The sequence below is a fragment of the Podarcis vaucheri genome, assembly GCF_965113315.1.
Source record: "Podarcis vaucheri genome assembly, chromosome: 13".
Classification (NCBI taxonomy): domain Eukaryota; kingdom Metazoa; phylum Chordata; class Lepidosauria; order Squamata; family Lacertidae; genus Podarcis; species Podarcis vaucheri.
In genome coordinates, this window is record NC_138751.1 from 44,454,405 (window position 1) to 44,480,447 (window position 26,043).

Genomic DNA, 26,043 nt, shown 5'->3' on the forward strand with positions numbered 1-26,043 from the left:
GCAAATATAGATCCACCCACATATCTGATGTAGATGCGCTCAAGTAATAATATAAAGGGAGAGGCGAACTAATCTCTTTTGAGTCAATAGGTGGAGATGGCAGATACTTTGAGGGAAACCTTGACTCATTGGAGCAAAAGACAGGCTTTTTGCAAGGGATCCTGGGAAGTCACCATTTTGTGGGGTCTCGAAGCGTGAGATCTTAATTCCTATATATTAACATTGCGAGAGTAGAATCACAATTTAACAGCAATGTGGAATTCAAGGGTGCGAGATATTCATAAAGAGAAGCAGAAAGTTAGGCGATTCAAGGAATTGTAGAAGCTGACCCCTTGCCATGCAGGAATCTTTTGCCCAACGTGGGGCTCAAACACTGAGATTGAAGAGTCTTATGCTCTACCAATGGAGCTATGCTCTCCATGAATTCAAAAGCTGAATATAGAGGAATGAGTGAATTTTGGAAACCAGGACCTTAAAGGAAAATGACACGGAACAAGTGCAATCAAATGTTTGCCGTTGTTTATTTCGGTTCAGAGGGGGTGCAGAGCAGAAAAAAAGCCACATTAAGAAGCACGCAAATCAGAGAGAACTTGTAAGGATGCAGTTATGAATCCTGACTCTGTAGGATACTGGAGGAGAAAGGAAGACTTGGCGGTAGCCCACCTGCAAGAGGAGAAAGAAGCTCAGAGATGGAAAGAGGCAGAGCAAAGAGAGGGCATAGGAAACAGAGATGGAGGAGGATGCAGAGCAGAGGAAGCAGGCCTCTGGAAGTGAAGCCTAGCTTATCCAGTTTTCCACACAAGCCCCAACTGCTGTTGAGTCCCCTCCATCTCCATACAGCTGTTCCTGTAACCCTAGTCCTCCCTGCAGCCTGAGATTGGCTGTTTTCTGTAGGGGCACAGAACAAAGATGGGATTCATAGTTGCTGCCTCACACAGGCTGACGCAGGTCCCTAGCAGTGCAGCATCCGTCAAGCTCTTGAAGGGGCGATGGGAGGCCCTTGCCGGCTCACACAGAAGCCGTCTATCTCATTCTGACATGGAAGGAGGGCTCTTTGCCTCAGGAGAAAGACTAGTCAGTGGGCAGAAAGGGGGCAGAGAGGCCATGCCTAGGCCCAGTTGCCGAGGTAACACACCAAGCTAGTTCAGATATATCCATGAAAGGCAAGCATTGCTGGTCCACAGAGCCCAGTAGTGTGGGGGCTATGTGCTTGCCCATGGGGAAGCCAGACATGCTTCTTGATTCAATACTAGGGCTGGGAAAGTCCCAAGAAATGCATGCGTCCTTCCCTTGATAGGGAGAAAGAGCAGCCACCTTGCCCTGGCCCTGCTGCTGCGCTGCGTCTTGGAGGCAGCCGGTGTCTATAGCAAGAGGCTCAGAAGACAGACTGTCCCAAGTTAAGTGTGAGGGGCCAAGGTTGCTGAATGGTACCGCAGAGAAGCCGAGGGGTCTGGAAGCCATCTGGTTCGGAGGGCATCCCGTCGTGCCAGCCTGCTGGTTCCCAGGGAGCAACTCCTCATCTGGCAACCTGTCGTCTGAGGGATGCTTGGATAAGGCTCGCTTCTTTCTTGCCTGCCCGTGCAGGCTGCCGGAGAGCTTGCGTTTCCGAGACAGCACAGCAGGCTGAACTAAGAGCCCCCTCTCTTGGGGGACGGCACCGTGGTCGGCCTCAGCGGAGGCTGCAGCCTCTGAGCGAGTGCTGGCAAGCAGCCTGCCCGCTTTGTGATGCTCGGATGCTGACCCCAGGGAGCCAAATGGCACTGGGGTGAGGAGCATCTCTAGGGGTAACTCTGCAAGATGGAGAAAGTCTTGGTCCTCCAGCAAGTGAGCTGAAGCCTCTGGGTTGACAGTCTGTCCTCCAGCAAACATGCAATAGTCCTCCAAACGAAATTCAGAATAGTCACCACTACAGGCACTGGGAGGCACCCTAAGAGGAAGAGAATATAAAGATAGCAAATGATATAAATATAGCACATTTGGGCCCCAGGTGAATATATTTTTCGTACCTTCATTATTTTAGTGTTCCTAAACCAATTATCCGCTTCTGTTCAGTTCTTCTACTGGAAGTTTTAATTTTATCATATTACACAAAGAACAATGTCATTGGACTGCTTTAGAGAGACGAAACGAAATAAAATGGCCCCACCCTGGGTTTTGTTCTTCAGTCAGAAGCATGACCATAAGACAGACATTCTTCTATATTTTTCAGCCACCTAGACAAACTTTTGTCATGAGCAATGAAGGGAATAATAGAATTAAAGAACCGGAAGGGACCCCAAGTGTCATTTAGTCCAACCCCCTGCAATACAGAAATCTCAATTAAAGCATCCATGACAAATGGCCATCCAACCTCTGCTTAAGAGCCCTCCACTTTCCAAGGGAGTCTGTTCCATTGTTGAACAGCTCTTACTGTCAGAAAGCTCTTCCTGATGTTTAGTCAGACTCTCCTTTCTTGTAACACGAATCCATTTGTTCAGGTCCTATCATCCAGAGCAAGAAAAAGCAAGCTTGCTCCATCCTCCATGTGACAACCCTTGAGATATTTGAAGATGGCTATCATATCTCCTTTCTGTCTCCTCTTTACCAGGTTTAACATACCCAATTTCCTAAACCATCCTGCAAAAGGCTCCAGGTGTGGTCTAACCAAGACAGAATAGAGCAAGACGCGGGTGAGGGACGCGGGTGGCGCTGTGGGCTAAAGCCTCAGCGCCTAGGGCTTGCCGATCGAAAGGTCGGCGGTTCGAATCCCCGCGGCGGGGTGCGCTCCCGCTGCTCGGTCCCAGCGCCTGCCAACCTAGCAGTTCGAAAGCACCCCCGGGGGCAAGTAGATAAATAGGTACCGCTTACCAGCGGGAAGGTAAACGGCGTTCCGTGTGCGGCTCTGACTCGCCAGAGCAGCGTTGTCACGCTGGCCACGTGACCCGGAAGTGTCTCCGGACAGCGCTGGCCCCCGGCCAATAAATGTGAGATGGGCGCACAAACCCCAGAGTCTGGCAAGACTGGCCCGTTTGGGCAGGGGTACCTTTACCTTTACCTTTTATTACAGTGGTACCTCGGGTTACATACGCTTCTGGTTACATACGCTTCAGGTTAAAGACTCCACTAACCCAGAAATTGTGCTTCAGGTTAAGAACTTTGCTTCAGGATGAGAACAGATTTTGTGCTCCGGTGGCGCGGCGGCAGCAGGAGGCCCCATTAGCTAAAATGGTGCTTCAGGTTAAGAACAGTTTCAGGTTAAGAACAAACCTCCGGAACGAATTAAGTACTTAACCCGAGGTACCACTGTACTCCCCTTGATTAGTATTTTTGGTTGCTGCTTCACACTGTTGATTCATGTTAAGCTTGTGCTCTAGTAAGACCTGTAAATCCCTTTTACATGTACTACTGGCAATCCAGGATTATGCTGCATGAAGAAGTGCTTCCTTCTGTCCATCCCGAACTTCCTGCCAAGTCAGTTTCTACAACTGTAGCCATGCAGCAAATCAGAATCCCTGAATATAGCCACAATACTCGTCAGATTTCTGCAGTGATTCCTCAGTCCTTCAAAAAGAGCTGGGTACTTATAACTCTTCACCCCCTCCAAAACCCATGAGTTAAACTTTCACCTCAGTGGTGGAGAGGAAGAAGAAACCACGAAGTCATTGGTCAGTTGAGAGAGGATGCTGTCCACGAGAGTGTAGTGGGATGGATCCAGCGCAAATTCTTTATGCCGTTGACTTTGAAGGTGCTGCAAAAGGCAAAATGGCTGCATCAGAGGCAATGGGAGAGGTCTGAAGATGGGAAGGAAATGAAAGATTCTGTACCAGCAAACCTCTTTATTTAAGCATCCAGACAAAATAAATGAGGAATTGCCTTGTTTAGGAGCTGGGAAGACTGGTATGACCTCAGGAGCTTACCCACAAAAGAAAAGCTGCTTTGGTGGGGAGATGGAGAAGGAGACTAGAACTGCCAGAGGAGAGGAAGTAATACTAAATCAGTGCCCAGCCAATATTTGTGCCGATATTTAACAAACTGGACCAATTTGGGGGGTTTGCATTCTGAGCAAAAGAAAACCACTGGTCTCCAAGGAAGTTTCCAGACTTTTAATTCTCAGGAGGGATAAACAGAGTCATGAGGACTTGTCCCTCCTCCCAGTCTATTCAGCACTGAATGCATTTATTCTTGAGTGACATCTGCACTACCAGGCCTGGGAGACATTAGTACTCAGAGCTGTGCATATGCTGGGATTCTGTAAGAGCACAGAATGCAACACTATCACAGAACGTATCTTCCTGAAAAGCTCAGCTTCTTTAAAAACACAAGCAGATTTATCCCTTATGCTGCAAAGATGAGCCTGTTAGTACATGGCTAATGGTGCTGATGTCTCCAAAGCCAGACAGTTGGCTGAATGAGAGCTGGGTCTGAAATTCCAATGGGAACTTTTTGCAGATCTTCAAAGTGGTCACGTGTGTGTGTGTATAAAGGCAATACATATTCAGGGGCTGGGGGAAAATTGTGAAATTTTTGGAGTGGCAAAGAGCTTTACCTGAAAAACGGCAGCAGCAACAAAGGCTTTCTATTTCCTTTATAAAAATGGAATTCTATTTCGGCTTCAGGTTACAGACTCCGCTAACCCAGAAATAGTACCTTGGGTTGAGATCTTTGCTTCAGGATGAGAACAGAAATTGCACGGTGGCGGAATTGTGGCAGCAGGAGGCCCCATTAGCTAAAGTGGTACCTCAGGTTAAGAACGGTTTCAGGTTAAGAACGGACCTCTAGAACGAATTAAGCTCTCAACCCAAGGTACCACTGTACAATTCACCTGGAACAACACTATGATGTGATGCAAGGCCACTCAGAGGAGTCATTGAAGGGCAGATGTGGCCACCAGCTGTTTCGAGGACTTTTGGGGTAAAGTCATTCTTCTGGTAAAGCTCTTCGCCACTGAAAATTTAATATTCTCCTCCAAAAATTGCATAAATCCCCCAAATGCTGCCATGGCCTGCAAATAGGTTTACAAAAAGAGCAGGGAACATTTTCAGCACAGCACTAGGCTGAACATATATAAATTGGTATAGGAAAAGGCTTTAGTACTCTGACTAGCTTAGACCTTGTACTACAATGGAGCAGAGGTTACGTCCTCCAAGGCCGAAGCTGCAAAGCCTGGTGTAGCTTTAGTACATGCAGTTCAAAATGTAGGTAGCTGTCCCAGGACTGGGCAGACACTGGTATAAATAGGGCTTGTTCTCCTTCAGAGGAAGCCTAGGTCTGGGGCAAGGGACTTTCTTACCATCTGCAACTCTGCGAAGGCTTCTTCACAACATTCACAGTAGCCTTTCTGTGGTTTGGGCATGATACAGCAGGCTGAAGGAGGGAAGAGTTCATTGGGTGACTGTTTGCTTTCAGGTGCTCTGCAGAAAGGGCAAAACAAACATATTCAGGACATTCCATTCCCCTGCTGCACAAACCCAGTATCCTACTTTGTTCCCTCCGCCTTCAGATTTGTCGAGACAATTTAAAACTTTTATAGTCTCCTCAGCACTTGGGGGTCCCATCCAGGACTACCTTTGGTTTCTGAACTTCAGGCCTGCCCAACAATATTTTTGTGGCTTCCCTTTCTACACCTGTGGCAAAAATAGCTGGTGCTATGGGTAGGATTCCAGTTTATTTACCTGGTTTCCCCACCACATAGGCAGATTTGATTTGTCCTGTACAGTGGTACCTCGGGTTAAGTACTTAATTCGTTCTGGAAGCCCGTTCTTAACCTGAAACTGTTCTTAACCTGAAGCACCACTTTAGCTAATGGGGCCTCCTGCTGCCGCCGCGCCACCGGAGCCCGATTTCTGTTCTTATCCTGAAGCAAAGTTCTTAACCTGAAGCACTATTTCTGGGTTAGCGGAGTGTGTAACCTGAAGTGTAAGTAACCTGAAGCGTATGTAACCCGAGGTACCACTGTATATTTATTAGCAGAGCTTCCTAAGTTTTCCTCCCACGCCATTAGCTACCTTACCCACCCGTCCCCCACAAACACTTACTTTGAGCTGGAAGAGGTTCGTGGGGGTTGAAATGGGCTATGTCTTCTCAGCGGCCGGAAATACAGTTGGGGGAAATTCTTGAATTGTTGAAAGAATGGCCTGAGTTGCCTAGACAGAGCGAAAAACCTCTCAGTAAGTACTTGGGAAATGAACAAGAATGGCCCTTGGGAAGGCAGCATGTACAGAGATCCACCTACAGGACCTTCAAGGAGGGATAGCTGGGAATCATGCCAAGATGGGAGACATCATTGCCCACCTTATTCCCCTGGACCTCTGAATGGGTTTACCAGAGAAATCCGTACCCTGCATTGTGTGGGAAAGATTGAAGAGTTTCTACATCAGAGGCCAGGGCAGGGGAACTGGATCAGGCTAGTGAGTCAGATCCAGAACTCCCTCATGGACTGCTTCGACAGAGCCAGGTGACATCAAGCTTCCAGTCTTTGAGAAATTAATAGGCAGGGGAGAGTCCCGTGACTCTCCATGACTCTTACCTGCTCTCATCTTCAATTTTCAGGAATGGAGCTTTCAGCCTTACCACTAAGAAAGAAACATGAGAAGAAGAAAAGCAACTGTTGGCAGCTCTCGTTATTAAAATATCAGAGGAAAGATAGATACAGCCACCACCATCCCAGACTTTGGATTAGTGGAAAGGTCACAGGAAGCTAGGTAGTCCGGACACCTCTCTTTAAAAAGCTAAGCATTAAGTCATTACAGATTTGTGGAAGTCGGGAGGTGGGGGAGGAGGATTGCAGTTAAGCAGCCAGCTCTGGGGGGAAACAGCTGAGCAAGCTGTTGCAGGTGACTGTTACTTAAACACTGTGCAACAAGGCGATTATTATATTAAAACAACAGCCTGCCTCATGGGCAGGCACCGTGCCAGCACCATGCCAACGCTGCATTGTTAGCAAGTGGGAGACAGTCCAGAACTGGCAGTCACAATAGCACATCTCCAGGGAACAGGAGATGTGGCTGGACCTTGTCGCCGGCACAAAGGAAGCCCATCAGCAATTTTAAATACCAAAGGAACACTGGAGATTTCCCTGGAAGGGGGGGGGAGAGGCAACAGAGAGAGCAAATAATGTACAGTGAGCTGTATATTTTTGGGACTCATTTTATGCTTGTGATTGGAAATTGTTTTACAGTGGTGCCTCGCAAGACGAAATTAATCCATTCCGCGAGTATCTTCGTCTTGCGGTTTTTTCATCTTGCGAAGCACAGCTATTAGCGGCTTAGCGGCTATTAGCGGCTTTAAGAAAAAGGAAACAAACTCGCAAGAACTCGCAAAACGTTTCGTCTTGCGAAGCAAGCCCATAGGGAAATTCATCTTGCGGAACGACTCAAAAAACGGAGAACTCTTTCGTCTTGCGCGTTTTTCGTCTTGCGAGGCATTCGTCTTGCGAGGTACCACTGTAAATTGTTTTTAGTATTGTGTTTTAATTGTTGTAACCCATCCTGGGACCTTAAGAGTGAAGGGTGGATAGATAATAACAACAACAACATCACCACGGCATACAAAGCATATGCTAAAATGTACACAAGAAAAATAAATAAGTTAGCACAGTGGTTTTCAGCCAGTGTGCCGTGGCACCCTGGGGTGCCTTGAATGATGGTCAGGGGTGCTGTGGGCAACACTGGCCTCTGTCCCTCTTTCTTTCCCTCCCATCTCTGATGCCCTCTTGCATCTCTGCCTCCCAAAGGCTAGCACAGTTGTTTGTTACAGCAGACCTGGCTACAAGCTCCGCAGGCAAATGGTGCCTCTGGGGCTGGTCAGGGGGTGCCGGTTGCCAGAAGCTGAAGTGGCCTCATAGTAAGCAAGCAGGCAGGTGAGGCAGCCCAGCCAGCCAGTCCTTACTGTTGGGAATGGACAGACAAGTCCCAGGTCCCTGTGGGGCAGTGTGAGAAGGCACCTCTCTCTGGGGCAGGGCAGGCAGCTCAGAGACCACGGGCAGCAGCAGTGACTGCCCAGAGGACTCCCAAGGAGAGGGGAGAGGAGGCTGAGGAAACGCCCCACAAGGAAGGGTGTTCGATAAAGAGTGAGAGGCTGCCAAGCTCTGCAGGGAAGAGGTGACATAACTGGGCTCCTGAGACCCACAGGGGTGCCACATAAATAATTGGTTGGTCAAGGGAGCCGCGGACTCAAAAAGGTTGAAAACTTCAGAGTTAGCACAACCCAGTGTAAGGTCCTAGCTCTTTATTATTGCTAGGCTTGGAAACATGCAACACTTGTTTGGAAAAGCAAGATGAAGTGATGGGACTTTAACTGATCTGGACAATGCTGTTTCCTACTCACAGATCTGCAACTTTTCTTCCTGTTTCTTGTCTGCAGCCAAATTTTCTCCCTCCAATTCAGAGTTCTGTTTTTCTAAGTGTTCAGAATTGGAACTGACTCAAGTCTCTTTATTTTGCATGAAGTGATTTATATACGTTTTCTTGTAGCAAACCTCTCTGGCTTTCTCTCCCCGTCTCATTTAAGCACAGAGTGTACATCACCAAACCGCAATATGAATTTTGGAGTTTATGCAAGGCGATGGGAGGCAGCAGGTGACAACACAGGGCGTCCCCTGGCCTCCAGCAACACTGAAACCTCCAGGCTTACCTTCCGAAGGCTGGAACCCAGAAGCAACCAACTTCACCTAACCCAGGAGAAATACACAGTAAGAGATGTCAGGACAATGAATGTGCAGCAAGCATTAAAAAGGCTGACAGAGGCAGGCAAAAAAAAACCCTAAATGCACACGGCAGCAGGTCTTCAAGGTTTCTGGCAGCTGGTCCCAGCAGCACTGACCGCCAGTGCATGTAGCAGATGGTGTCCCACCCATTCTCCCAGTGCCAATGGACAGGGAACATGCTTGTTCACATGGCAGTTTATGTAACACCAGAGCATATGAAAGTGGGTTATGCTGGTGTGCTCTAGAACTAGAAACCACAACCCCTGGAAGAGGCGGACCTCTGTAGTCTCCCCAAACCCAGGTTCAAATTCTCAGTCTTCTACCCCCCAGTTACATTGTGCTTTTGAGAACCTGTTTGCATAATATGAAATGATCTCCTAAGAATTGGCAAATGCCTGGAAAACAGCCTCAAAAGTCTTCTAGCTAAATCTCTCCTGCTCTGGGGTGTGACAAAAACCGAGTCCGTTTGTGGGAAGCCAATAGGGCAACAATCATTTCAGTCGTGTGGGCACCTAACCTTCCAGACAAATGGTGTCAATCAGCCACAGAAAGAAAGGCCATGATTTATCCTGCCCTTCCTGCTGTAGGGCAGGATTTACCACATCTTAAGCATGGCATTTCCTGGGCCTGTTACGATCCTGAGGGATGTGGGTGGCGCTGTGGGTTAAACCACAAAGCCTAGGACTTGCCAATCAGAAGGTCGGCGGTTCAAATCCCCACGACGGGGTGAGCTCCTGTTGCTCAGTCCCTGCTCCTCCCAACCTAGCAGTTCGAAAGCACATCAAAGTGCAAGTAGATAAATAGGTACTGCTCTGGCGGGAAGGTAAATGGCGTTTTCGTGTGCTGCTCTGGTTCGCCAGAAGCGGCTTAGTCCTGCTGGCCACATGACCCGGAAGCTGTACGCCGGCTCCCTCGGCCAATAAAGCCAGATGAGCGCCGCAACCCCAGAGTCGGTCACGACTGGACCTAATGGTCAGGGGTCCCTTTACCTTTTAAGCATGGCATTTCCCAGGCCTGTTACGATCCTGAAATCATAAAAGCTGCACAAAAATGTACCTCTTAACGTTACCAACCTTTGCCGTGGAAGGGTGCTTCTTAGACAACAGTCGTATGTAGGACAGCATTTCTGAGGAGGAAGGGCCATTAAGGAGAACAACATTGTATTCTACCCCCTAGAAAAAGATAAGAGTAGAGGAACAGGAGCACAACCTAACTCAGGCAGTATATACATTACTGGCTTAAAACTCAGGAAGGTGTTTCTCAATTCAGATCATATCTGGGTTGGGAAAGAACGCATCAACACATTGTGTTTCAAAAGAAACAACAGGGAGCTATTGATTATAGCTAAAATCATTTGTACACTGCTTCTCAAGCCAGTGGTGGGCTAGTACTGCATGTGGGATAAATGGGAGTGTGGACACAACCTCACAGTTTCAACACTTGGATGGGGGAGAAGAGAGAAGGAGGAGGGAAAGAAGCCACACCCAGTTATCAAACCAACTTTGAGCACTTGTTAGGTCACCAACTTTTAAGCAGCTGCTGCAGCTGTGCCCTGAACAGCAGCCTGATCAGCAGACAGTAGCAAGTGATCACACTTATCTTCACACCGTGGAAAAAGCTAACTTAAAATTTACCTACTGATTTCTGCAGATCAAGCACAGGAACAGGGTTGATCAGCCAACAATTTAAGTAAGCTGTGTCAGAAACTAATTGACAGAGGGATTAGAATGAGGCATAAAGGAGAGATGGGGCCCCACAATTAAGGTAATGTTTGTCTAATGTTTGCATGAACCAACAAGCGCTCAGGTTGAGGAACAAGCCTTCTTTTCTCCCACCCCAGCTTTTCCATATGCTCGCTGCTGAAGCAGTACTGATGCCACAAAGAACTCTGCAACATCTCAACAGGTTTATCCCGCAGGACACCTGCTAAATATGCTTAACAATTCTGAAACTGAATGAGCAAGACAGAACATGTGCATTAAAAAAAATAATATGCACACATTGTACAGAAGCAAAGCTTTTTGTATAGCGAATCACATAAATTACCTGGTAGCACTAGCTTATGTCATTCCAGCCTCCCTGGTAAGGAAAAGGCTGGAACTACATCAGTCTTTTGGTCCAATTAAGGCTATGGTTGCCAATTGACAGAAAAGAGGCCCACCCCGGTGCATATAGCAGCAGACTGACTCACAAAAATACAACTCAGCAAATGAGGCATTTCAGTGGAGAAGAATGTCTGTTGATCAATCTGCTGAGCCACGGGAGTCAGAGCTAGTAAGACTGTCAGCAATCCTAATCAAGACCCATGCAGAAGAGAGTGAGGGAAAATCTCCCCGGCAACCACCCCATACCAATGAAAAGCTCTTCCATCCATTGCTCTGGCCTGCCACCTTCCGGCAAGGAAAAAGCATTGCGCTATTTCATGCAGAAAAGAGGTTTGCCTCTATAATGCGGTGTTATCGATTGAAATCAAGGTGATTTAAATCACTCTGGGAAAAAGACCAATTTAAATCATTGATTTACATCAGGTTCCCCATTTTGAAATCCATCATTTTCTGAGCAAGCATGCACTCTTAACTAGTTGCTCTAATAACTGGAGCATATTGGTCTGCATCTAAATAGAGCCTATGTGTAGCACAGGAAAATGCCTTATATTGGCCCACCTAGCCAAGTAGTTTACTCTGGCTGGCAGTAGCTTTACGGGGTCCAACACAGAGAACTTGCCCATCACCAGATCCCTGATCCTTGAAACCAGAGATTGAACCTGGAATCTTCTGTGTGCTAAGCACACTTTCTGCCAGAGCTAAAATCCCTACCCTAAACCTCAAAGTAAGTTGAAAGCAGAATTCAGATCCTTTGGCGTTGCAACCCATATTTTAGGATAAAATAGGTTTAGATAGGTAAAGGACCCCTGACCATTATGTCCAGTCGTGGCCGACTCTGGGGTTGTGGCGCTCATCTCGCTTTACTGGCCGAGGGAGCCGGCGTACAGCTTCCGGGTCATGCAGTCAGCATGACTAAGCCACTTCTGGCGAACCAGAGCAGTGCATGGAAACGCCATTTACCTTCCCGCCGGAGCAGTACCTATTTATCTACTTGCACTTTTGACGTGCTTTCAAACTGCTAGGTTGGCAGGAACAGAGACCGAGCAACGGGAGCTCACCCCATCGCGGGGATTCAAACCACCAACCTTCTGATCAGCAAGGCCAAGGCTCTGTGGTTTAACCCACAGCGCCACCCGCATCCTTTTTAGGTTTAGATCTATCGAGATAAAATATAAATACAAGTTTTCATGAAGATTAAAAAAAGGTTTGCTGATTCATGCAAAAAACAGAATCGAAAGGATTTATGCCTGAATGTATGCAAAATGGACACAGACTAAAATAGACACATCTATCCCTAGGTCTGTCTCTCATCATTTTATACCCTCCATGCACTCCAGAATCTGCCCCATGTTCTCTTATTTACCTATTATACAGGATGATGTCTAGTACTGAGCTGTGAGATCCAGGTTTGTATCCCTGCTCAATTACAAAGCTTACTTGGTACCTTCAGACAAGCACCTTCTTTAGCCCAACTTGCCTTCCAGACTGTTACAAAGGTACAAAGGCAGCATCAGACAATCCACCCTAACCCTCTATAGCAGGACAGGAAATTTTATATTAAGATTTAACAGGACCTTGGGGTGGGAGAAACTTTCAAGTTGCTTGGAAGAAAGAAGCACACAAATTGTGTATTCCAACCATACAGGATCCTTTTAGGGAATCCTGGGAACTGTTAATTTTTTACTTTTTATTTTTGTGGGGGCGGTAGCAAGATTTCTGCTAGGTTGGGCACATACACAGGGGGGAAACTATACCCTTTGATTCAAGATGCAAAAAGAAACCCACAAAACCTCAGCTCACAGAAGTTGCCTCTCTTAGGTAGGGAGCCCTGGTGGGAATCAAGGAGCCACGCTGGTAAAATATTTGGGAGAGTTCTTCCTTCACTGTCAGACTAGGTGCTTCTTTTGCAAGACATGATTTATCTTTGCAAAGCCATCTGAATGGACACCCCACTCCAGATTAGAAAAAGGATACCATCTATGTGTATAATCTGTACCCCCAAGGATCGCGAAGTGGCAAGGATGCTGTTGCCACAGGTGCTATCCTGAAAGAAAGAAAGAAAAACAGAGAATGTATATAGCAATTACTAATCAGAGCGCCTATAACAAATCAGGTGGGGCAGAGAGAATACTTTTCACGAAACAGGTGTAGGACCAAGGTAACTCACCGACTCAAAGGTTGTCTTGCCAGTACTCTGCTGTTTCAGGAAGGCCAACCCCCAGCTTTCTCATGGAGCAACAGACTACCACTAATAGTGACTGGTGTTTGTCTGGCATACAAGCGCATACCACCTATATTATCTTTGACAATAACTCTGAGAGCTTTCTGTCTCCCCTGCAGCACATGAAACTTACCTGCTTGGTGGCCATATTTCTGTAGTATGTCTGCTCTCTGGCTTGCATGGGGAGACCTAGATTATTAATGTATCTATTTGTTTTGTCTGTCACCCGACACAAGGCAACTTACCATCACATTTGAAAACGTATGGAATCGTTAAAAACAACCACAATTAAAACCTAAACACTCTAATAAATACATGATAGAGAGGAAACATCTGCTTCCAAGGGGGAGGGGGTATTATTAGCAACCCAACCCAACACTAGCCTTGACTCACCTGGGTGAAATTTCATTGAAAACCAGGGTGAAAATTAAAGCCTGAACCTGGCACCCAAAAGATGTCAGTGTCGGTGCCAAGTGAGTCTCATTTTGAGAGCATTTCACAGGTGGGGGGGGGGGACTCTCTCTGTATTGTCATCTTTCAAGCCTCTCTCAGAAGAGGCACAAGGAAAATGGCCTCAGATGACCCTCATAAAGTATTGGTATAATCTTGCCAGGAGAAGCAGTCAATCAGGTATTGTGGTTCTGGGCTGTATAAATCTTTATAGGTTAAAAGTAGCACCTTGAATTGGTCCCCAAAGCCTATAGATAGGAAGTGCAGTTGTGCCAATACTAGTGTTAGTCCCCTGGGTAATCTGGTGGCTGCATTGACACCAGCTAGCCCTATGTCCATCGCAGTAATCCAATCAAGAGGATACTGGGAAATAGATCACCACAGCCCGGCCATCCCTGCCCAGGTATGGGTACAGCTGAACCACCAACCGAAGCTGGGGGAAGACACTCTGTGCCACTGAGGCCACCTATGTCTATTAGATTAATCGGTCTCAGTCAGGGTTAAAGCTCAGTTTTGAGACAGAGGGAGTACAACTCTGTTGCTTTTGCTTGATCTCTCAGGGGCTTTTGATACCATTGGCCACGGTGTCCTGAAAGACTGTCTGCCCCTGTGTGCAGTCCTATAAGACCACTTAGATCTGGGGAAATTCCACTCATGGGACTGCACCCTAAAAAAACATTATTGTATTTTTGTTCTAATGGATATTGTTTTTATATTGCACATAGATTAGAGATTTTTTTACATCTGAATCAGGAGATGCAGTGACTGTTCTGAACCGGTGCCTGGATGTAATGGAGCGCTGGATGAGGGCCAGGAAACTAAGACTGAATTCTGGTAAGGAGGCGAATGTGCAAGGAAGTGATTCCCAGGCAGAACAGATTACCAGTTCTGGACAGGACTGCACTCCCTGTGGAGGAACAGGTACGTGCTTTGGGGGTGCTTCCAGAACCATTTTTGTCGCTGGAAGGCTAGGCAGTCTTTCTGGTGAGGAGCACCTATTACCAACTTAGGTTGGTTTGCCAGTTACACCCTTACCTGGACAAAGATAGCTTGGCCACTGTGATTCATGCATTGGCAACCTCACAACTGGACTATAGTGAGGCATGCATTGAGACTGGACTAGATGGTACAGAATGTTGCAGCAAGGGTGCTAACTAGAGTACATGGACTCACAGAAACTTTACCTGTAAGGAGGGAGCTACAGCAGTGGCTGATTAGCTACCAAGCCATGTTCAAGGTCACACAAAAACCCCAATGATCTTGGGGCCAGGTTACCTGAAAGACCATCTGCCCCTGTACAGACCTGTTAAGATCGTTAGGATCATCGGGGAAAATTTTACTTGAGGCCCTGCACCCATCACCTAAAACTGGGCATTAGCTGCTGCTGCTGCCCCCATCCTTCGGAATATCCTTCCCTCTCTACATCATCCATAAGTTGCTTCAAAAGACCTATTTTTGCCCAGGTTCTCTATGACTCATAAAAAAAAATAATTCTGTTTTTTTATGATACTGTTTTATGTAAGAGATTTTAAATATTAAGCAGTTTTTAAAATGCTTATAAATAAATGAATAAAGCAACAGAAGAGGACCCTAGAGAATCCTCAATGCCACAAACCTGATCCTTCCGGGGTGGTGCAGTCTCATTTAGAACAGGCTGAACTCCACTCATCTGGTCAGAGGAACCACCCACTAACTAACAGCGTCTTTGTCTTGTCTGGGCTGAGCTTCGGCTCACCGAATTATTGTTCAGTTTAAATGTAAGCAGGGGCTTGAGCTAGGTTACCTATTGGTTGCATTTCAACTCTGCTGTTTCATCCACAACTGTGACCCATCACCCCACCCCAAGGATGAACAAAGTGATTGGTAGGGTTGCTCACCTGACCCCTGATGGCTTTATGCAAGAGCTTTTTCCCACGACTGATCAGGTTCTGCATAAAGAGTTGGGGAGGGTGTGGGTAAGAATGGGGAGGGGAAAGAATTGGGACAAAGGAAAGAGCAGGTTAAAACAAATGGAGAAATCAGATTTCACAGGTCTTGGCAATGGGCTTTATCTGTTTCTATTCATCACTTCTTTATAAGCATTAGGTATTAGCATTAGGCTTATTTGTGCGCTCTTAGTCCAGTTTAACAGTGGGACGTGGGTGGCGCTGTGGGTTAAACCACGGAGCCTAGGACTTGCCGATCAGAAGGTCAGTGGTTTGAATCCCCGCGACGGGGTGAGCTCCTGTTGCTCAGTCCCAGCTCCTGCCAACCTAGCAGTTCAAAAGCACACCAGTGCAAGTAGATAAATAGGTACCGTTCCGGCGGGAAGTTAAACGGTGTTTCCGTCCGCTGCTCTGGTTTGCCAGAAGCGGCTTAGTCATGCTGGTCACATGACCCGGAAGCTGTATGCCGGCTCCCTCAGCCAATAAAGCGAGATGAGCGCCGCAACCCCAGAGTCGGCCACGACTGGACCTAATGGTCAGGGGTCCCTTTACCTTTTTAGTTCAGTTTAACGGGTTTTGGGGCACCACAGATGGACTTCTTAAAATCAGAAGTGGGAAGGGACGGTTGGACAGATACATACATACATACGGGGAGCAGGAGCAGCTATGGCCAGGGATGAAAAAACAAAAACAAAACTTATGTCAAGGTCAGCAAATGGAATGCCCATCCAGATCTCCCCTTCTTAGAAAAGACGTAAGTGACAGTAAGCACTCGAAAACCTGGTTTGGTAGAAGTGAGATTTTTTTTAATGGTAAAATGGGGCGTGGCTGTTTGATGCTTGAAACCCTGTCACACCAGAAGGGTGTTTTGCATCCAAGGCAACGGAAGACCACATTTTTTAAAATAAAAAAATTGCTTTTTTTAAAAGCAGCTGCAGCCATTCTTCCTAGCTAGCCCAAACACTGGAAGAAAATGTTTATCTGTCTGATAAAACCTCTGCAGCTTATTAGGACTAAAGAGGCTCGTGCACATTTTTCTTCTTTTTAGCCTAAACAATAAAGTTGGGGGAGGGCAGGAACCTCTGCACTGCTAAGTAAAACTGCTTTTGGGCAGTGGAGAGAGATAAAAAGGCTGAGCTAGACATGACAATCGTGTAAATTGGAAATAGCATGCACTTTGCTGTTTTTGCTATATAGCATCAGGTCTGCAAAAAAATTAAAAATAAAAAATCTCCCCATTGGCGACAGTGATGGGTGATAAACATGGGCTTCCATCCTGATGTAAATAAAAGTAGGGGGGATTTTTGCTGGTACCATGGCAGAAGGGAAAGGGCTTAACTCTACTTCTGGGTCACTGCAGGCCTATATGTGGTTGTTTACAAAAAGATGCCCGCTTGTTTCATTCACGCTATTAACATCACATCTAATTTGGTCCAAAGAGGGACCAGTGTCCTGCCTCAAACAGAACCAGAGCCAGAGAACCCCTTCCCTTCCTTCATTCTTGGTATTCAGCTTTAAAAAAGAAAAGAAAAAGGTACTGGGAAACATGGAACAAGTGAAGTCCCCCCAGTGGCGTAGCGTGGGTTGTCAGCACCCGGGGCAAGGCAAGTAATTTGCGCCCCCTAACCCGTGGATTTTAGCACTCAAGTGCGAGCGCGCCCTCGGATTTTTCCGGTAACACTTGACTTTATAGAATCATAGAATCGTAGAGTCGGAAGGACCCGATGGTCATCTAGTCCAACCCCCTGTGGTGATGATGATGATGATACATTTTATTTATACCCCGCCCTCCCCAGCCAGAGCCGGGCTCAGGGCGGCTAACACCGGTAAAATTACAATAGAAACATAATGGGGGGAGGGACCAATTTAAAATACAGGTTAAAATGCAATTTGAAAAGCAGCCTCATTTTAAAAGTAGCCCACAAATCAAAACTGTAAGGGGAGGGAAGACATAAGGGTCCCACTGAGTCCAAACCAAAGGCCAGGTGGAACAGCTCTGTCTTGCAGGCCCTGAGGAAAGATGCAGGACCACGCAGCTGTCCCGTGCGGGGATTGAACCTGCAACCTTGACATCCCTATTTCCATAGGGTTCGGGTTTCCGAGTGGCTAGGGAAACCAAGCTGGATGGGGAGGGGAAGCCACAAACATGAGTCTGACCAAACTGCGGGAAGCAGTGGAAGACAGGAGTGCCTGGCGTGCTCTGGTCCATGGGGTCACGAAGAGTCAGACACGACTAAATGACTAAACAACAACAACAACAATAATAATGTATGAAGTTACATTGAAAGACCTACATTGGCTCCCTGTACGTTTCTGAGCACAATTCAAAGTGTTGGTGTTGACCTTTAAAGCCCTAAACGGCCTCGGCCCAGTAGACCTGAAGGAGCGTCTCCACCCCCATCATTCTGCCCGGACACTGAGGTCCAGCGCCGAGGGCCTTCTGGCGGTTCCCTCCCTGCAAGAAGTGAGGTTACAGGGAAGCAGGCAGAGGGCCTTATCAGTAGTGGCACCTGCCCTGTGGAACGCCCTCCCACCAGATGTCAAAGAGAAGAACAACTACCAGACTTTTAGAAGACATCCAAAGGCAGCCCTGTTTAGGGAAGCTTTTAATGTTTGACGTATTAATATTTTTTTGGAAGCCGCCCAGAGTGGCTGGGGAAGCCCAGCCAGATGGGCAGGGTATAAATAATTTATTTTTATTTTTATTTGACACCCCCCAAGCCAAGGAGATAAGTAACTCTACAACTTCACAAGTCATCTGAAGGGAAGTTTTTTTAAATGTTTCATGTTTTATTATATTTTTATCCAAGGTGACTGGGGCAGCCCAGTCAGATGGGAAGGGTATAAATAATAAAATTATTACTATTATTATTATTATGGAATAGGGCGTCTCAATTTTCTTTGATGAAATGTTGCAAGGTATTCCGATTAATGCTTTTTATAGGATATTGGACACGGTGCGAGTTTATGGCTGCCAAGTATTGGCCTGAAAGGAAGCGCAGCCGGCGTCAGGGAACTGCTGGAGGATGGAGCTTGCAAGTGTTAGAATGCAAAACGCGGACAGGTTCAGGCATGCAAGAAGGTGGGGGAAAGGGGAGCCCGGATGGCTCAGTTTAAGAGCACGGCGCTGATAAGGCCAAGGTTGCAGGTTCGATCCCTTGTAGGGGGGCAGCGGCGTATTACTGCATTGCAGCGGGTGGGACTAGATGACCCTCGGCTCCCTTCCAGCTCGACAGATTCTATGAAAGCGCATGGAGCGCGGAAGTTGCATTGCAAGTAGTACGCGGGGGGGCGCAAGGGTTGCAGAGGGGGGAACTGGCCCTCCGCTGGACAACTGACCCGGCCGGGCTCTGTTTCCCAGGGAAGCAAGAAGTTGCAATCCAAAGTTGCAGAAGCGCCCTGCTCCTTCTTCCGCAGAGGGAAATGCTCCTGCGGAGGCGAGAGGCAGCGAGGAGGCGACGAGGTGAGGCTTTTGTGAGGTAGGGAGAGGAAAGACGGGGGAGGGAACCCAAGGAGGATTTGCACGAGAGGGAATGAAGGGGAAACGCGCCTCCCACGCGGAGCACTTTTCCCCAGGAAATGCACGGGGTGGGGTCGTGGCTGATCCGTGCTGCGCGCTCGCGTCGTGCGGCCCAAAGTGCTGCAGGATCGCCAATGCAAGACCCCCTTTTAAAACCTCCCCCTCCCCCAGCTCTGGAAAAAAAGGGGGGAAGGGGATGGCGTCAGGGTGCGGAGGCTGCCCGTGCCCGGCCAGGCATTGGTGGCGGGGTCAGCGCTGCTGCAGCGGCTGCTCCTCCTGCGAGCAGTGAGTGGAGCGCAGCCGCAGCGGCGGCGGCGGGGGGTGCGCGCGCCAAGGCGCAAAGCTGGCGGTGGCGGCGGGGAGCCCGGCGGAGGAAGGAACTTGTCCCTTCCCTCTGGACTCGCGCCCCCCGCAGATGTTGCGCCCGGTGCGGCTGGCACCCCTGGCACCCCCCACGCTACGCCACTGAGTCCCCCCCCCCCATGAACTAATCCATCTTTTAAAAATGTCAATTGAAAACATGCTTCAAAGCCCAGAGGTTTTCTTTAAGAATTCAGAGCAAAGGGGAAAAAAGGTTGCATGGCAAGGTTGATATTTAAGTAGCCTAGTAATTCTCATACTGAGCGCAGGGGCTGCTAGCATGCCACAAAAAGGAAGCTAATTTTTAGGGTAGTATTCAATGCACTTGTCCCATCAGCACAAGGACTTTTGTCCAGGCAATGGGATTTCCCCTCCCTCTCTTCCTGTGCACCACTGTGGTGTACAGTCATACCTTGGAAGTCGGACAGAATCCGTTCCGGAAGTCCGTTCGACTTCCAAAATAATTTGAAAACCAAATTGTGGCTTCGGATTGGCTGCAGGAAGTTCAGGTTCCAAACAAACATTTGCAAACCAGTACAATGGCTTCCGGCTTTGCCGCGTTCGGGAGCCAAAATGTCCGAGTTCCAGGGCGTTCGGGATCCAAGGTATGACTAATTGCTAGAGTGTTGAACTTCAACATTGAAGATCAGGGTTCTTATCCCCACTCAGCCACGAAGACCATGGACCAGTCACACTCAGCCTAACCTACCGTCTTTTTCGCTCTATAAGACGCACCTTTCCCCTCCTAAAAGGTAAGGGGAAATGTGTGTGCATCTTATGGAGCGAATGCAGGCTGCGTAGCTATCGCTGATGCCAGGAGAGCAAGAGGGATCAGTGCGCACCGATCCCTCTTGCTCTTCTGGCTTCAGGGATAGCCATGCAAAGCCTCTTGAGTGCAGCAGGAGCGCTCCTGCCTCTTTGCTCAAGAGGCTTTGCGTTGCTTTCTTGTTTTCCTCCTCTAAAAACTGGGTGCGTCTTATGGTCGGGTGTGTCTTATGGCGCAAAAAATACAGCGTTGTTGTGAAGATAATAGGGGGAAAGGGGAAGAGGTCTGTATGCCAACTCTGAGTCCCTTGAAGAAAATATGAGATATAGATACAATAACAAACAAACTTGTTCTGGGTTTTCCCCCAGCTCTCCAGATTTGAGGACAGCACTGGTGGGGGGTGGGTGGGTGGGGAGTTCTATTGCGAAAAAATACATAAAACTCCTAGTCCCCCAACCCACCCCGCCGCATCTCTTACAGTGTCTATTGGCTTGTGCGAGGGACCCCTTTGGAGCTCTGCAGAAGGCCGGGATCCAGCTTGAGCATCCTTCAACGCAGAACTACTTTGCTTTTCCATCCACCTCTCCCGCCTGGCCTCTTGGCTACTGGAGACAACGCAAGTCACTTCTTTGCTCAGAAAACTTTCAACAACCTGGAGCCAGAAACAAACAGGAAGACAGTTTCACAGCTGATCATTAATCTTGACTGATTAATGGTGGACATTTCTTGCTTGGAATGAATCACGACAGCTGCACACATACACCATACATTCAAAGCACTTTCCCCAGAAGAATCCTGGAAATGGTGGATTGTTAAGGGTGATGAAATTTGTAGCTCCATGAGGAGTAACTACAATTCCCAGGATTCTTTGGGGGAAGCCTACGGTGCGTGTGTGGTGCCAATCCTGCTAACAAACAAGCCTGTCTGTTAACACACATCATGCAATATTCACATAATGCCAAGTGGATTTCCTCAGCAAGCTATAATCAGTGCAACCAACCAATCCTTCCAGTTCATTATTATTATTTTTTTAATCTGACTGGTAATTTGGAACAGTTGACAATTTTGCGGACATGTCTTTCCTGTTCTGCTTCCAAAACTGCAGCACCTTAAGGAAAAGATGACAGAATGCAAGGAAAAACTCGGTACGTCCCAGTTTGCCCTGCGGTTAAGTTGCAAGAGGGTGGCCAATAGAAATGAACTTTGAAAAGACCATCCACATCTCTTGACTGAGCCAATAGTAAGCTAGCACATTTAAACTGATGACTGAAATACACTGAATACCGCCCCATCTACCCATTTCTGATCTAACTGTGCTACAGTGCTGAACTGGTACAAAGAAAAATGTTGGGACTCCTGCCTGTGTGGAAGCCACACCTGCTTCCCTGGAGACATTGCACTTCCTGGTGCAATGGGCAAACTCTGTCCACTCACGGATGAGGGACACTCATTCTGCATATGCTCAGAGGCATTCTAGATGGAGTCCTCCCTGTCAAATTGGTTCTAGTTACAATTATGCCTAACTGAGCTGTAACATTGGCTTTCCTAACGGAGACCAGGAAGAGAAACAACCCCACTGTACTCACCCCACCTAGTTGCTTCACACTCTCTGCCAAAAACTCCAGATTCTTGCCCCTGGGGAGGTCCAGGTAGAAAGATTTCCCAACCAAAGGACGGCTTCTGGCTGAACGGGCAGCCTCCTCTCGTTTCCTTGTCGCTTTCAATTGGCTCTTCTGGGCGCGACCATCTAGACTGGCTGGAAAGTAATGAGGGATGTTGTCCAATCACATTGCTTTCTTCTCTGTTTTCCTCTGCCAGCTATTTCTGTTTGCCACACCAAGGGCTAGTGTGGTGTAGTGGTTGCAGCAGGGATAGTCAACACGGTGCCCTCCAATTCTTGCACACTACGATACCCATCACCCCTGACCATTAGCAATGCTGGCTGGGGCTGATGGGAGTTGTAGTCAACAACTTCTGGAAGGCACCACAGTGGTTACCCCAGGAGACCTGGGTTCAAATCCCCACTCAGCCGTGAAGCTCACTTGGTGACCTTGAGCTAGATACTGTCTCTCTGTCTAACCTACTTCACACGATTGCTGTGAGGATAAAATGGGAAGAGAACAGTGTATACTACCTTGAACCCTTTGGAAAAAAGGTAGGGTATAAATGCAATAATTAATAAATAAATGGAATGTTGTACAGTGGTGCCTCGCAAGACGAAATTAATTCATTCCGCAAGTTTTTTCTTCTTGCGAGTTTTTCGTCTTGCGATGCACGGTTTCCCATAGGAATGCATTGAAAATCAATCAATGCGTTCCTATGGAAACCGCCTTCAGACCAGGTCCGGGGACAGTCTGTCCCCCGACCTCTTCTGAAGGCTGGGGGGGGGGACAAGGGCTTTTCTTCCCACCCCCAGAATTTTAAAAAACCCCGGGACAGCGGAGGACTTCTCCGCTGTCCCGGGGCGATTTAAAAGCCTCTGGGAAGGCAGGCAGGGGGGACAAAGACTTTCGCCCCCCCCGCCAGCCTTCAGAAGAGGTCCTGGACCTCTTCTGAAGGCGGGCGGGGGGCAAAAGTCTTTGCTCCCCCCCCGCCTGCCTTCAAAAGCCGTCCGGGACAGCATTTCTCCGCTCTCCCGGGAAGGCAGGCAGGGGGGAGCAAAGACTTTTGCCACCCGCCGGCCTTCAGAAGAGGTCCAGGACCTCTTCTGAAGGCCGGCGGGGGGCAAAAGTCTTTGCTCCCCCCCGCCTGCCTTCAAAAGCCGTCCGGGATAGCGGGAAGCGCTTCCCTGCTATCCCAGACTGCTTTTAAAATGCTGGCGGTGGGGAGCAAAGCCTTTCGGCCCCCGCCGGCCTTCCTGGACCTCTTCTGAAGGCCGGAGGGGAGGGGAGGCTTTGCTCCCCACCGCCAGCATTTAAAAGAGGTCCCCGGAGATTTCCCTATGGGCTTTCTTCTTGCGAAGCAAGCCCATAGGGAAATTCGTCTTGCGAAGCAACTCGCAAACGGAAAACCCTTTCGTCTTGCGGGTTTTCCGTCTTGCGAGGCATTCGTCTTGCGAGGTACCACTGTAAATTGATGTGACCTTGCCCCTATGTTAAACATTTGTGAGATCGATGGTGTTCTATATATTACATATTTGCTGTTTATAACTAAAGGTTTGTTGTAATCATTCAGAGTGACTTGGTTTCATTATTAGGTTGAAGCCAGAGAAAATTACAGGGCAATCTTACATATGTCTGCTCAGAAGTGTGTATACTACATGGACGCTCGGATTGCAAACATGATCCGTGCGGGAGGCACATTTGCAACCCGCAGGGCCACATCTGCGCACGCGCAGGTTGTAATTTGGCGCTTCTGCGCATGTGCTGAAACCCGGAAGTAACCCGTTCCGGTACTTACGGGTTCGGCATGGTGCGCAACCTGAAAACATGCAACCTGGAGCGTCTGTAACCTGAGGTATTTGTACAATGTACAAATTGCAGCCTTAAGCCATCCTTTAAGCTACAATGCTATGCACACTTACCCGGGTATAAGCCCAACTGAACACTGTAAGGTTTACTTCTGAGTAAACATGCACAGGATTGCAGTGTTAGTCCCTTTGAAACCAATGGGACTTCAGTTGTGCCCACCGATTTCACTGGGACTAAAGCACCCTTCTTCTACATCAAAACCATAACTTGCCAATATTCTGTTAGTAGATATTACTTCACCATCTATTGAATTTTACATTACCTGATTTAAAACACTACTCATGAGGACTTATTTACATTGGACTGAATTGTTACTGATTTATGTTGTACATTATTTCATCACTTCTATGGGTTGTAAATTGCCTTGAGTACAGCAGGGCGGAAAAGCAGGTAATGAATTAAAAATGAAATGTGAAAGGAACTCCTTATCCTTTCTTTCTCTTTTAAAGCCTTAAAATGGTTTGGGTCCAAGTTATTTGAAGGCCCAAGAGCACTTTGAGCGCAACGTCTGATATCAACACAAAACCATGTCCTCAGTGTTATCAGCCCAATTGTGTGGATTACTGTCCCAACAGAGATTCAGCAGGTGTATTCTGTATTAATCTTTACTCTCTTTTTGGGGGAAACTTTTATGCTGCTAGGTTTTTGTAGTCAATTTAAAAAATCATTTTTGTTACAGTCAGTTGGTGATCTGTGGTTTTGGTTTCTATTGTATATATAGTTATATGCCATACTTAATTTTTTAAATAAATTGTTGTATGCAAGTACAGTATTTTTATAAACGAACAGGTGGAAGTCCTGCTTGTCACCAAGTGCAATTAAATTGGCATATAGAAAGGGGAGAACATTTTCCAGAGTAGCCTCAAGGCTCTGGAACTCTTTATCAACTGGGCTCTTGGAAAGATCCGAGAACTCAACTATTCTTGCCGAGTTTCTTGCCTTGACAATTTTTGGAAATAAAAGAAATTGTTGCGTTTTCCTGCTGCTGTTGATTTTGATTACATTGGACTTTAATTTCATCTGTCTGTTCTATTATGTATTGGCTTGTCAATCTTTTTTATTTGTGATTGCATTAGGCTGCTTTTATGGATGCCACTTTGAGAGAGCTTTTGCTTTTAAAGGCAGCATAGACGCATTTTAAATAAAAATAAATCCACAGTTATCTATGCTGGCTAGGGGACTCTGCCTCATCTAGAGATGGTGTGTTGTGTTCCGCTTTTATTCAGAACAGACTTACCAAAGTTAAGGGACCCAAGTTTGCCATGGCCATTCATTTCAGTGGGTCTACTCTGAGTAAAAGTTAGAAAGAGAGCTGAATATAACCCCATGGGTGCATTCACTCACCGAGATTTTGCCAGTGCCGAAGCGTCCAGTCAGCCATTTTAGCAGAGAAAGCTGGGATGGGCTAGGCCAGCAGAATCCTCAGCATAAAAAAAACAATTATTTCAGAAGGCTAAAATAAAAGGAAAATAAAGTTATCAGCCTTGAAGTTGTCACTTTCTGAGGACATTTGCTGAAGCTCCAAGAATATTTAAAACAAAGAGGTCCCAAGAGCACAGATAAAAGTTCTGCTATACTGCAGACCAGAAAACCTCATATTAAAGCAGTCAAATGCACTAACCCTGTAACAGGCCCTTAAAGAGTGAATAACTGCACCCCAAGCATGCCTCAGCCAACTCACAGCTTTCTTTTCCTCCAAATTCACATGACAAAAACTGCTTTGTTTTCACAATGACCCGAATGTTTCAGAGCCCCCACCTCACCGCACCCGCCCTTGCAGGCACGTTGTCCATTTAAGAAAATAAATGAGGAGCACGCAGAGTAACTGGGGAATCATAACTCTTGCATTCACTGGGGAACACCATGCAAAATCGCAGCGGGACCCATTAACATAGCGAAGGCTATTTAGCAATAATGTGTGAACAAACACGTTCACGAGACCAAAAACATGCAATTGAGTAAAAGGCTTTAAGCAGATCCCATCAGTGGGATGGGATCCTCAGCCAGCATTCCTTAAAAATCGAACCTTTTACTTACATGCAAAACTTTCATCCGCCCATGAATGTAAGACCTTGTTTTCCCGAAACTGCCAATGAACCAAGTTTAAATTTCCTGCCAATAGCTACAGTTGTTAAAGACTTTGTGAGCTACGGCGGCCGGGAAGGGCAAAACTGAGGGGAGAGGGAGGGGCTTGAGAGGGGGAGGCTTACATAGGAAACTCCTCCAGATGCAATTCGGATCGCCTTATGCATTGGGAAACGGAACAAGAGCGCGGTTTCAAGTGAAAGGCGACGGAGAGGTTCGCTCAACACCACCTCTCTGCCTCTGATTTCCTTGTTATTCATGGTTACTTCATAAAACAAGCTACATATCCTATGCTGCAGCTATGCTCTCCCACCCACTAACTGGGAGCTCAATGGATTTATTGGTTATGAGGCTGAAGGTCAGCTGCTTCGGGCTCTGTTAAAAAACCATGGGCTCACATGGCACAAGGGTGGGGTGCTGATGTATCCTGATTTACATGAACCAGTCCTCTTTTGAAA

At 47.3% G+C, this 26,043-nt stretch overlaps 1 protein-coding gene and 1 long non-coding RNA gene across 6 annotated transcripts; one reads left to right on the forward strand and one right to left on the reverse strand.

Annotated features, from left to right (window-relative positions):
- Positions 1–502: 502 nt before the first annotated feature.
- DBF4B (DBF4B-CDC7 kinase regulatory subunit) lies at positions 503–24,953 on the reverse strand. The gene is made up of 12 exons (XM_082194894.1): positions 24,845–24,953; positions 21,617–21,786; positions 20,509–20,682; positions 15,337–15,387; positions 12,763–12,832; positions 9,757–9,809; positions 8,611–8,647; positions 6,506–6,551; positions 6,015–6,122; positions 5,270–5,390; positions 3,606–3,727; positions 503–1,927 (listed from the first exon to the last, which is right to left on the reverse strand). Exons 1-12 carry the CDS (start codon positions 24,879–24,881, stop codon positions 1,072–1,074), a joined length of 1,845 nt encoding a protein of 614 aa, XP_082051020.1. The 5' UTR covers positions 24,882–24,953; the 3' UTR covers positions 503–1,071.
- LOC309516389 lies at positions 6,516–20,626 on the forward strand. 5 transcript variants are annotated; one of them, XR_014212866.1, is made up of 5 exons: positions 6,516–7,099; positions 8,488–8,668; positions 10,334–10,447; positions 14,185–14,380; positions 20,511–20,626. It is a non-coding gene; the product is annotated as an uncharacterized lncRNA (long non-coding RNA). The 5 variants fall into 5 exon arrangements; XR_014212867.1 differs by having other exon boundaries at positions 14,213–14,380; XR_014212868.1 differs by lacking the exon at positions 10,334–10,447.
- Positions 24,954–26,043: the final 1,090 nt, after the last annotated feature.